This window comes from Mustela nigripes, chromosome 3, assembly GCF_022355385.1.
Source record: "Mustela nigripes isolate SB6536 chromosome 3, MUSNIG.SB6536, whole genome shotgun sequence".
Classification (NCBI taxonomy): domain Eukaryota; kingdom Metazoa; phylum Chordata; class Mammalia; order Carnivora; family Mustelidae; genus Mustela; species Mustela nigripes.
The window spans coordinates 113,815,213-113,827,451 of record NC_081559.1 but is presented as its reverse complement, the minus strand read 5'-3'; the positions used below and the strand labels follow the sequence as shown (position 1 = coordinate 113,827,451).

Here is a 12,239-nt window from a genome sequence, read left to right as displayed (position 1 = left end):
TCCTGTGTCCCAGGGTAGGCCAGGCATGAGGAGGGGCAGCATCAAGGAAGAGGGTCCCTGCTGGGAGCAAGTCCCACGGCTTTGGGGTGGGAGCATGGAAGGGCTGCAGGGCCAGACTCCACATATAACAGTGAGCCTGGGGCACCCCCCAACCTCCTGGACTTGCTCACCTCCACGTGCCACTGCTTGCCCAGCGCGTTGACCACACGGCCCTCGATGGGCCGACGACAGGCTCCACAGATGGGGACACCCATCTTGTCATGGCACGGCAGGCAGTAGAGCTCGCCCTTCAGCTCTCGTGCTTCTGCAGTCAGCTCCTTCCTGGGAGACAGAGCAGAGCCGCAGGTGACATCGCTGCCCCGCTGCAGGGCCCGCCCTGGCACTGGTGGGTCCCACTAGCCCCTCCAGCCCCAGGGAACAGCTTCCGGAGAGGACCCACTCTGGTCCAAAACAGTGCCCAGGGCGGGAAGCTCTTTGATCTCTGGTCTCTTCAGGGACTTCCTGTGCCCCAGACAGGCCCCAGGGCACAAGATTCCCGCACAAGCCTTGCAGAAGGCAGTCTGTGTTGTGCATTGTTGGGCCCTCTGAGAAGCAGATCTGTTCTCGGCCCCTCCGCACCAGACTGTGTGTCTGGGGCAGGAACGAGGGAGTCCCCCGCAGCTTCTTTCCTTTCTCCTCCCCTCTCCAACACCAGCACCAACCCCTCATCCTTGCCCTGGCCCTCTAAGCCTTTGATTCCTTCCTCCCAGCTTCCAGGGGCCCAGCCCTCCCTCACCCTGTGTCCAGCGGGACTTCATGCAAGGGGCTCCCTGAATGGGGGCCAGGAGGGAGCCGTTTCCTGCAGCGATGCCCTCTATGTTTGCCCCTTACCTTCCTCTCCGACTGGTCCACCCCTCCTGTCCCCTCACTGCCCTGGGTGGGGGTCCCGCCCACCTCACCACCTGTCCCTGGCACAGGAACTCCACTGTGGACGTACCCACAGTGGGTGCAGCTGAAGTGGTCCGGGTGGTAGGCATCATTCTTGAACATAAGGGGCTGCTCATCTATGACCAGATGGCACCGCTGACAGACATACTTTCCCAGACCCTTGGCCTTCTCCCGGTTGTGGCAAGGCCGGCACAGGTGCCTGTGGGAAGTGAGGCAAGTGTTAGGGGCCGACTGCCCACTTCCCCTCTCCTCCCCACATAGCATGGTTCACCTCCTGGGAGAAGAGGCCCCTGGGCTCCTGCCTGCAGCTTTAACAGTACCCATAAGCCTCAAGAGGCTCAGCCAGTGGTCCAGAAAGGCAAGCTAATCCTGCAGCCATGAAGGCTACAGCCGTGCCCTCACCAAAAAGGAATCTGGCACGAGAAAACAAAAATACACCAGAATGTTGGTGTTTGCTGACTTTGGATGATAGAGCAAATGTGATAGTTTTCTTCTCCCCACTTTTTTTGAGCCTAGGACATTGTATAGAATAGAATAGACATTTCATTGCCATTTGCTGCAGACATAATTTTATTTTCAAATATCTTTGAACGTGGGTGTGTAACTGAATTGTGACTGTTAGCTTGAAAACCCTGCTGTGCTCAGCAGAAGAACACGGAGAGCCAGGTCCATCTGGCCTGCACAACCCCTTCCTTTGGGGTCTGTCAGACAAAGAGGGACCCGTACTTCTACAGGCTTTCTGTCTCCAAAGACAAGCACAGCTGTGTCAGACAGAGGCCCCCAAATCCAGGAACTATCATTACAGAGTCTTTTTGTAAAGAACTCAGAGTAATTTCTGATGCTACTCCTTGGGCAACAGCTGTGATCTCTACTGAGAGAGAAATCAACATGGTTTCTGTTTCCTTGTGCCTCAAAGGTGGCGGGAATTTAGATTCAGGGTCCCCAAGCAAAGATGTACAAAGGTCCCAATCCATTACTCCCCTCCCCCACCTGCCGCCCCAGTCTATAAGCCTTCTTGATACATCCGGGCCCTCCCTTCCTGTCTTCGCAGGCATCCATCCACAGGGAGGTTTTCTACCCCTCAGCAGCCTCCACAGGGACCTGACACCCACAGTCAACCTCTTTTACGGGCAGATCAAGGACTCTAGTTAAGAGATTAACTCTCAGACTCAGGATCCTCCAACCAGGTGTGATGGGCAGATCCTAGATGCCAGGAAGGCCAACTGACTATCCATGGCCTTGACCCCAATGTCTGCCACTTCACTGGGGTCTGGACTCCCTGCAGCACAACACTGCTGTCTGCTTGCCTTGTTTGTGTTTTATCTCCCTAGTGGGTGGGAAGGCCAAGGGGCCCAAATGAGTGCCCGGTAGCCACTTGTTAAACTGCTGACAGGCTCCAGGCTGTGCCCAATCAGGTTAGCAGCTCAGGCTGAGTCTCCAGTACATGAGTGAATGAATGATTGTAGAAGAGAGGAAGGGAGAGACAGTCAGTGGGTACCATGTCCCATGACAGTACAGCCAGACCAGTACTGGAAGCCGGCCCCCTCACCGGGGGCCCGATTCCACCTACCCATGGGATACAAATGTGGCCTGTCGCTGCAGTCTTCATCTCCCTGACTAAGGTTTTGCCCCCTCGGTCCCCAGATCCCTGTCCCCACCTCCTCCCCCAGACCCCCAGACCCGCTGCCACAGCAGGTCTGAGCAGAGATGCTCCCCCAGCCACCAGACTACCGTGGCTCACGCTCTCCACACCACACCTGCCACCAGCTTGTGCCTCTATCACAGGCACAGCATTTATGCCCTATGACCCCACTCCCAATTTTGGTAACTACTATTAGCGTTATGACATCACTCAAGCCATACGGAATAACTTCTGTTCCAAAGCTATAGAAATTAGCCCAACCCCCCACAATTCCGCTGCAACAATCGATGCCCTCACAGCTAATCACCCAACAACAGAAGAAGCCAGACACTCGCGTCAAATGGATGTGAGCTAGTACTTCCGGACCTCCACGTGAGGCAGTGCAGGGGAGGGGCCAGGCCCTGGTCATTGACTCCCATCCGAGACCAAACTGAGGAGCCCAAGGCCCCACAAGGAACCCTGGCTGGGAAACATCTTTCTTTTTTTTTTTTTAAGATTTTATTTATTTATTTGAGAGAGGGAGAAGGAGAGGGAGAAGTAGGTTTCCCACTAAGCAGGGAGCCTAATGCGGGGCTCAATCCCAGGACCTTGAGATCATGACCTGAGCCAAAGCCAGACGCTTAACTGACTGAGCCACCCAGGCACACAGGGAAACATCTTTCCAACAGACTAGATCCCCGTACCAGATCTAAGGACAATCTGCAGAATATTTTTCTAGGTAGAATGAAGATGGAACCTAAGAATTCAAGCATCAAGGTGCAAAAGAAAAACCAGAATGAACCAAAACATTAACCCGCACAAATCGTAAGTTTTGGAGTGGCATGTACTTGGTTCAAATCCCGGCTCTGCTACTTCCTGGCAAGTGACTTCACCTCTCTGAGCCCGTTTTCCCATCTGTAAAATGGGCAGCAATCCCGACTGCATGGGACTGTGTGAAAAACCAATTTAAGATAGTACACATGGTAGTTACTCCCCAATGATAGCTAAGTACATTTTTTGGTTAAAAAATTTTTTGGTTAAAAATGTACAGGTCGGGCTCAGGTCATGATCTCAGGGTCCTGGGATTGAGTCCCACATGGGGCTCTCTGCTCAGCAGGGAGCCCGCTTCCCTCTCTCTCTGCCTGCCTCTCTGCCTACTTGTGATCTCTCTCTCTCTCTCTGTCAAATAAATAAATAAATAAATAAATAAATCTTTAAAAAAAAAAAGGTACATGTCTTTTGAAGTTAGGCATGCTGATTTGGTTCCCCATGTTACCGGATACATCATTTGGGGGAAGACGGAGACAAACGAGCTTTACTTGTTCGGTGTCAGGAGCAGCCACTGCCCACACCCTGACCCCCCCACCCCAGCCTCAGGGATCAGGAAGAGACCTGGGGATTCCTAGGCAGTGGACCACTGTGGCCCTCCTCACAGGCCTCCTGACCAGAGGAGGAGCCCGCACAGGTAAGGGCCAGGCCTCGCAGGCTGAGCTGCGTCCCACGGGCACAGACAGCGCCCCATTATGAGGCGAATTGCAGCTGTGCCCTGCTCAAGATAAAGGCCATGATTTATTCCCCACGTTCGAACGGAGCCTAATTATACGGGGCAAGACACAAGGACCCTACAGCAAGTGTCCTGAAAGAATCCCCTCAGCCTCCCACCCTCCCCATTCACAAGACCCCTTCTACTGTCCCCCAGCAGGCTTGGGAGCCCAGGCCCGTTGCCATGGCGGCCAGCCCCTCCCTGGCCCCCACTGGTAGGAAATTATCCTGTGCTGAAACGTCCTCTTGTCTCTGTCCGTCCCAGCCAGTCCCCCCCCACCCCGCCCAGCCCGCGCCCACTCCACAACTTCGAACATAGTCACACACTCAGCTTCTGTGATGCTTAGTGGCCAAGCTGGTCAGCGGAGGGGGGCGGGGTGACTACAGGCTGGGACACACTGGAATATTCACGACCCAGTGGCAGCAGAGATAGCCGTAGGAGTGGCCCACCACACAAGGAACCCCTCGGAATGAAGCGGCCTTTCAGGGCCAAGAGGGGCTGCAGTCTCCCCTTCTCTCCTTAAATAGCCAGCCTTCCACCACAGCGGCACGGAGCCCACTGCCAGCACCCCCCAGCCACTGGCCGAAGCCCACCTGCCACCCCGTAGCCCTCCTGCCTTTGCACCTGGACCCAGCTGTGAGAGGTAAGGACCAGAGTCCGGTACGGGCAGGCAGGGGGTTCGGGAGCCAAGCAGTGGCAAACTCAGAGCGCGGGCAGGGATGGGCAGTATCTCTGTCCCTGAGACACTCTCTGGGATAATAGCATGACCTATTTATCAAAGGCTGCCCTGGTCTGAATCACAGTGGTCCGTCTAGGTGGTACTCCCATTGCACTGTCAGGTACACAGAGAGGGCAAGTGCTTTGTGCACAGCATTGCAACTGCGATGACAGTCAGCTGGAATCAGCACCCATGCTCTCCTCCACTAGCCTACCGTAGCACAGGGAGCAGCCGGAAGGAGAAGTAGGGAAGAAGAGGTCTCAGGCCATGCGAGGAAACAGCCATGCCCACCTACCACAGCCACCTTGGGCCCCTTCCTAAGGCCACGTCTGCCCACTCCTCCCCTTCATAGAGGCCCAAGACCTTTCCCCTGAAGTTTGGCTTTCCCATAGTCCCAGAGCCCCAGAGCCCCCGATGTCCAGGCCCAGGCACGCTCCACGTGCCCACACCACCCTGTTTTGAGCAGCACCACAGGGGGAGCCAGCGGCGGCAGGCAGAAGCTTGCAGGTCTGGGGTATGCAGAGAGGGGCCCATTTCAGACCACACTGCAAAAATCAGTATCAAGAATCCCAAAATGGGAGAGCTACAGAAACCTCAACAAACCAGAAACAAGCCTAAAAGCATTCTAAAATTGAGTCTAAATCCCAGATAGAGCACCATGCATGTGGCGTTCGGCGCTAGTGGGAAGCTGAGGGCAGAGGGCAGGAGGCCAACAGCCAGGGGCTGGCATGGCCACCACCAGTGCAGCCAGGCAGGCCCCACAATTGATGTAATGCTCTGCTATCTCCATCTTGAAACTCCTACTTTTTAAACAAGGGGCCCTACGTTTTCATTTTGCACTGGGTGCCCAAAAATTACATTACCAGTCCTGGGGCCAGACTCCAAGGAGGTGCCCCTGAGCCTCGGGGACAATTCCAGCACGAGCCCTGAGGCCGAGCCACAGTCCCAGCTCTGGCACCCGGTACCCAGCCACCCACAGAGGCAAGGCAGTGTTCTGGGAGGTGCTGGGTGTCCCTGCTAGGTGTCCCTGAGCTTACTTCCAAATCAAGGGCCACTGTCTCTGGCCAAATGACCTGGGTCAAGTCAGCCGACTTTAAGCCTTGACTTCTTAATCCCTAATCTATAAAAGGAGACTACCAATGCCTGCCTCCTAGGAGTGGTGGAGTGGATAGCCAGTACCCATGAGCAGCCCTCAGGGAGGGGCTGGGTGACAACTGCCCTGAGGGGCAGAGTCCAGGTGTGAGGGGCAGCCCAGAGCAGAGCAAACCCAGCCCCGGGTTCCATACCACCCTTCCCTTGCTTGGACCCATCCCCTCTCCCAGCAGCCAGGGCTTCCCTGGCAACAACCCCTCAGATCACATGCACTTGGAAACAGCAGGAAAATAATTTCTCTGTATTGGATCTCGGGCATCCTGACCCACTCTGGAGCAGAGGAGATCATTTGGGAAGTTCCTGGGTCCCTTCAATACTAGGGAAGTAACCCCCTTTACTTGAGGATGGTTATAGGCCAGAGGCTCTCTGCCACTCCCCCACATTGTCCCTGGCTCTCTCCTGCTCAGGCAACCAACCCTTCCATGTATATGCTGTCGGGGGTGGTGGGGTCCCTGCAGGACCTAAGTGGTGGTTGATGAAGCCTGATGGGGAGGGTCAAGCCGCTGCCCAGCCTGACAGCCCAGCACACCCACAGTCTCAACCACCTGCCCTGCTCTGTCCACTAAAGGCGGGTGTGCCGGGCCCCCCCCACACGTGTCTGCTCTTCAGCCATGCCCAGCCTCCTCCTCCTCGAGGGGCTGCTGTGCTGACAGAGCTGCCACCAGACCTCCTGAGGGAAGAAAAGCCAGGGGACGCTTGCAGAGAACTTGCTCTGGCTCCCCGAGCGCTCAGTACAGAGCCAGGCTCAGCCAGGACAACAGCCCTGACCATGCCATGGCCACAGCCAGTGCTCCTCCTCCAGCAGCTGGGTTGCAGCTTCCCTCCCACAAGCCCCTCTCCTGACCCTCTGCATGGCAGTCACACAGGTAGGCCTTTCAGGGGAGCCCCAGAATCTGCCCTGCAAGAGAGGGTCTGCCAGGCATCCACCCCCCCTGCAGACACTGCCCAGGCAAGTCATGATCTCAGGGTCCCGGGATCAAGTCCTGCATTGGGCTCCGAGCTCAGCAGTGTGGGTGCTTGAGGGCTTTCTTCCTCTGCCCCTCCCCCCACTTGGGCTCTCTCTCCTCTCTCAAATAGTAAATCAATCTGGAAGGAAGTAAGGGAGGGAGGGATGGAAGGGGCGATCTACCCATGCCCATCGGGACTGGAGCTCAAAGGCCCCTTGCACCACCCCCTAGCATTCAAAGAAGGCATACCTGGGGAGCATGGCAGAAAATGTGGGGCCTTCCCTCCACCTCAGAGCCCAGACAGATGGGATTCACTCCCCACTGTCCCCATGGTCTGAGAGAGTGGACTTATGGGACAACACCCAGGGGGACCCAGGCTCCTGTGCATCTGGCAGGGATGCAGTGGCCAGTGGGAAGGCGACCCCAGCAGCAGGCTAGCAAGCTCTAGGCCCTGACTTTGTTTTTGCTTTTTGCTGAGCTTCAGAAAGCCTCTGATACTTACCCACCCCAGATGAACACAGGGACTGCTGTCAGTAGTCCCCAAGGCGATGACAAACTAAGACGCTTCACAGGTCACAGGCTCTGGAACCTGTCTGCTTGTTCCCTCCAGGCTTGTCCCCTGGCTCTGCTTCCTGCTGAAGCATGAATGGCCTGGAGGTGGCTTCCCCAGGTCTGACCACCAACTCCTCCCTGGTCATCTCAGAACAATGTGGCCAGGAGACGCCACTGGAGAACGTCCTCTTCGCCTCCTTCTACCTCCTGGATTTCATCCTGGCTTTTGTTGGCAATGCCCTGGCCCTGTGGCTTTTCGTCAGGGACCACAAGTCAGGCACCCCCGCCAACGTATTCTTGATGCATCTGGCTGTGGCCGACTTGTCCTGTGTGCTGGTCCTGCCCACCCGCCTCGTCTACCACTTCTCTGGGAACCACTGGCCGTTTGGGGAAATCCCGTGCCGACTCACCGGCTTCCTCTTCTACCTCAACATGTACGCCAGCATCTACTTCCTCACTTGCATCAGTGCTGACCGCTTCCTGGCCATCGTACACCCCGTCAAGTCCCTCAAGCTCCGCAGGCCCCTGTACGCACACCTGGCCTGCGCCTTCCTCTGGGTAGTGGTGGCCGTAGCCATGGCCCCGCTGCTGGTGAGCCCGCAGACCGTGCAGACCAACCACACAGTCATCTGCCTGCAGCTGTACCGGGAGAAGGCCTCCCAGCACGCCCTTGTGTCCCTGGCCGTGGCCTTCACCTTCCCGTTTGTCACCACGGTCACCTGCTACCTGCTGATCATCCGCAGCCTGCGGCAGGGCCCTCGTGTGGAGAAGCGCCTCAAGAACAAGGCGGTCCGCATGATCGCCGTGGTGCTCGCCATATTCCTGGTCTGCTTTGTGCCCTACCACGTGCACCGCTCCGTCTACGTGCTGCGCTACCACGGGGGCGGGACCTCATGTGCCACCCAGCGCGTCCTGGCCCTGGGAAACCGCGTCACCTCCTGCCTCACCAGCCTCAATGGGGCGCTGGACCCAGTCATGTACTTCTTTGTGGCTGAGAAGTTCCGCGATGCCCTGTGCAACCTGGTCTGTGGCAAAAGGCTCTCCGGCCCGCCCCCCAGCTTTGAAGGGAAAACCAATGAGAGCTCACTGAGTGCCAGGTCAGAGCTGTGAGCCCTTGGACGCCAGCCCTGGCCCCCAGTGCCACAGACTGTCCTCAGAAGGACCTCCCCACTCCACCCCAGGATGCACACCACCAGACTCATGAAGGAGAAGCCCAGTCTCTCCAAGGGTGGAACTCAGCACCCAGTAACTGGTTCTGTCTTATCTCATGTACAAATCCCTAAAAGAGGACACCCCTCCATGGGACCAATCAGCCACCCACCCCCTGCAGAGACTGTGCTGGCCCTGCTCACTTGCAGTTACTGGATACTCAGTGACTTCACCCCATGGCAGGGGGGGCAAGGGGGCCAGAGGAACAGTTCCCAAACAATGAGTGTCTTTCTTCCCCAAGGGCTGCTTGCTAGACTCCCAACCTCCTTCCCACCACGAAAAACACACAGCAGCAGAGCTCTGCAGAAAGAACCCCAGACGGCAGCTGCAAATGACTGGAGAGAAGGGGAATGTGGGAATCCTGATGGAGGGAAGGGAGTATGGGTTTCCCAGGTGGCACCTTTGCCAGATGACCCCTGAGTTCAGGGGACATGGACGGTAACTTGTAACTGAGTGTTGTACGTACATTTCAGGTTGGCCAGCAAATGACATCCAACAAGCACGGCCTTTGGGCTCCTCATCTCAGCGCTGGGTCCTTGCTCACTGCGCAAGGCCTGACAATCCCCACAGCTTCTCGGTAGCCTGATCCCTCCTGAGTCAGCCGAGCAGCCGGCAGGGGTGGACAGACTGGGGAGCCGGGCTTTGTCCTCGTCTCAGGACACCTCCAGCAGGGAGCCCACGCCTGGCATGGGACCCTGTGTCCCACTAACCAAGACCAGCAGCGATGTGCTTTGCCTCCTGAGAGGCTCTCCCTGCCACGGTGGGTCCCAGGTCTCCTTTTGTACCTGATCACACTGATTGTAAACATAACTGTACTTTTAGATTCTGAAGGTTATTGTGTTCAGTTGACATAACTCCCTTCCCAGAACTTCTCCCTCCCACCCAAGAGTGGCAAAGCCGAGGTGAAGACTGGAGAGGCCAGGCAGCACGTGCTTTTGCCTCTGGATCAGACAGCCCCCGCAGCCTGCCCCACGTGCACACTCACACTCTGCACCACAGGCCTCAGAGGGCGGCCCCGGGCAAGGAGGGTCTCTGCGGGGTGGCCACACTTTCTTCATAGCAGCACCTTACTTCAGAGCGCCTCCAGCCTCTCCCGGGTTTTCCCAGCCTCTCCTGCCACAGGCAGCTCCATGTGAGCTGGAGCTCAGGAGAGAGGACTCGCTCAGGCCCACACCTGGCGGGCAACCCCTGATCGGCACAGGACCGCCAGGACACCACCTGCCCTCCACAGCCCCTCCTGTAGACAACGACAGGGGACCATGCCCGGTGGCCCACAGACACCAAGACCGACACCAGGCAACACGCAGCAGGAGAATGGGAGAGATCACTGCAGGCTGCACCCAGAGCAGATAGTTGGTGCAGTGGCAGAGAACAGAGAGGCAACAAGGGAGGAGAGGGAGGGGGACTCTCAGCTAGGGTGGGCGACCACCTTCACTGCGTGAGAAGACCTGCTGGTCAGCAGAGGAGAGACCAGGGTTTGGTTGGGGCCTGTTGACTTTGGGATGCCCAGTGGGCACCAAGTGGTTGAGAACCCGAGGGAAAGGTCTGGAGTGGAGGTGGACATCTGAGTCATCCAGCGCATGCATGCCAGTCGGGGTTCTGGGACTTTGGACAGAGACGAGGCCCAGGTGCTGAGCCGCCAGCAAGCAAACATGGAGAGACAGGTGGAGGGAGGTCAGAAGAGGAGAGGACCCAGCACAGCCACAAAGCAGGAGGAAACTATGAGAACACAGGATCCTGGGTGCCTGGAGAGGAGGCATTTCAACAAGAAGAAAAAGCCGCCGTGAAGCCTGCTGAGAGGTCAAGAGAGGACCGTGGTGACCCGTGGGTCTGGCAATGAGGAGGGAGGTCATGGGGATGGACCTGACTGGCAGTGGGGGGCACATGAGAGGAGCCAGCAAGGGCACTGGAACATGCCGCAGATGGCCACAATGGGAGGACAGCTCTGGGAGAAGCAGCGCAGACTGCAGCGGAGAGCTCCACTGGAGAAGGAGGAGCAGGGACAGGGCCTCCATGGGGCACTGTGACTGAGGCCTGGGCAGCACCAGGGCAGGGAGCAGGAGAGCCTTCCCCTCGGGAAAGTGGTGGGGAGGTCCTCACTCTAGGAGGGTGGAGGGGAAAGAGACAGTGCAGGGAGAAAAGAGCCAGTCCTCCAGGAAGAAGGGAACTCAGTCTACAAAGGAAACTTAGCACAGAGTGCCAGAGTCAGTTCGGGCCCCCTGGCTGAGTGATTTCTTTCCAGGAGCATTTAGCCAGGGGCACAGGGAAGGAGGCAGGCAGCTCCGCTCAGCAGCAAGGGCTGGCCAGACAACAGTGATGACCCAAAGCTCTTTATCCATCTACTGCCTCTGATGGCCCCTGCTCCGGCCAGCTACCTCCTCACTGCCTGCTGTCAGCCTGCTTCTGGGAGCACGCCCAGGCCTGAGGCAGTCACCCCGTACTCTCTCTGGCCCAGCCCTCACCTATAAACCAGGGGTCTCTCAGCTGCCTTGCAGATGGGCCCAGGCCTTGCAGGGAGGCACTAAACAGTGCATTTGGTGAGGGTCCACCTCCTAGACAGGATCCGGCCCACCTCACCTGCCTGCGTTCTTCACGAAGCCCAGGTCAGCCAGCTCCACGTCACATAGCTCACAGCGGAAGCACCCCGGGTGCCAGTTGTTATTCATGGCCTTGATGACACGGCCAATGATGAACTCACCTGGAAGACATGGGTCCCAGCTCACTGAGGCAGGCACGTGCCCCCCTCCCAGGCCCCTCCAAAGCCCTGCCCACACTGGCACTTGCCTGAGCTCAGCCTGATCCCAGGGATCCCCTCCCAGAGCTTGGGGAGGTGATGCCTCCAGAGAGCTGGTGCTCAGAGAGGGGATCAAGGAAGAGCACCTGTGCTCCCGCCTACCTGCCCAACCCCCTAGGCATGCAGAGGAGTGTGCTACATCCAGCCCTTACCGCAGGATCCACAGCATGGAGCAAACAGCATTTGGAAGTCATGTTCGCAGTACTTCCGGCCTTCAAACTGCAAATGGACCAGCAGAGAATGTTCAAGCAAACCTCCATCATTCCCCTCCAGCTGGCCGGTCTTTGTTGAATCAGGACCCACCCTCAGGAAAGCTAGAAAGGCACCCCAATTTGTGCAATTGCTACCGTGACAGGAAACCGGGTGCGGCACCCAACCCTCCCTGCGGAGAAGACTTCCTAGAGGAGGTGGTAAGGAGCTGGAAGACCGCAGGGGGTTGGAGTGCTGAGAGGAGGGCAACCCAGAGCAGCAGGGCCAAGGCCTGGAGATGGGAGGGAATCCGCAGGAATGGGCCTTTACCACAGGGCGGGCGTGCAAAGTAAGGGGTCTCCAAGAAGCTGGGAACTGGGCAAGGCCAGCCCTCAAAAGCCACTGCTGTTTGCACAAGACCTTGGCCCTGCTGGTCCTGGGAGCGAGCTGAGGGCTGGGACCAAGTCTGATTTATAAATGTCGCTTGGCCCTATTTCCTGTGTATTTTCTCTGTGTGAGAAGTCCATTTCCCTCAGAGGCCACAAGATACCCAGAGAGGGAGACGGAAAGAGGGACACAGGAAAAAC

General features: G+C 57.4%; 2 protein-coding genes across 7 annotated transcripts in view; one reads left to right on the top strand and one right to left on the bottom strand.

The window, feature by feature from the left end:
• LIMS2 (LIM zinc finger domain containing 2) overlaps positions 1 to 12,239 on the bottom strand; it is a 39,610-nt gene that overhangs the window by 3,414 nt on the left and 23,957 nt on the right. For 5 of the 6 annotated variants that reach the window (XM_059394547.1, XM_059394543.1, XM_059394545.1 and 2 more), the window contains 4 exons: positions 11,616 to 11,682; positions 11,247 to 11,367; positions 977 to 1,126; positions 171 to 321 (listed from right to left, as the gene is read on the bottom strand). In XM_059394547.1, coding sequence (XP_059250530.1) covers positions 171 to 321; positions 977 to 1,126; positions 11,247 to 11,367; positions 11,616 to 11,682 — 489 coding nt within the window. The remainder of the gene's footprint in view (positions 1 to 170; positions 322 to 976; positions 1,127 to 11,246; positions 11,368 to 11,615; positions 11,683 to 12,239) is intronic. The other variant, XM_059394548.1, reaches the window with a different exon arrangement.
• On the top strand, positions 4,534 to 11,237 carry GPR17 (G protein-coupled receptor 17). The gene is made up of 2 exons (XM_059394549.1): positions 4,534 to 4,734; positions 7,519 to 11,237. Exon 2 carries the CDS (start codon positions 7,551 to 7,553, stop codon positions 8,568 to 8,570), a length of 1,020 nt encoding a protein of 339 aa, XP_059250532.1. The 5' UTR covers positions 4,534 to 4,734; positions 7,519 to 7,550; the 3' UTR covers positions 8,571 to 11,237.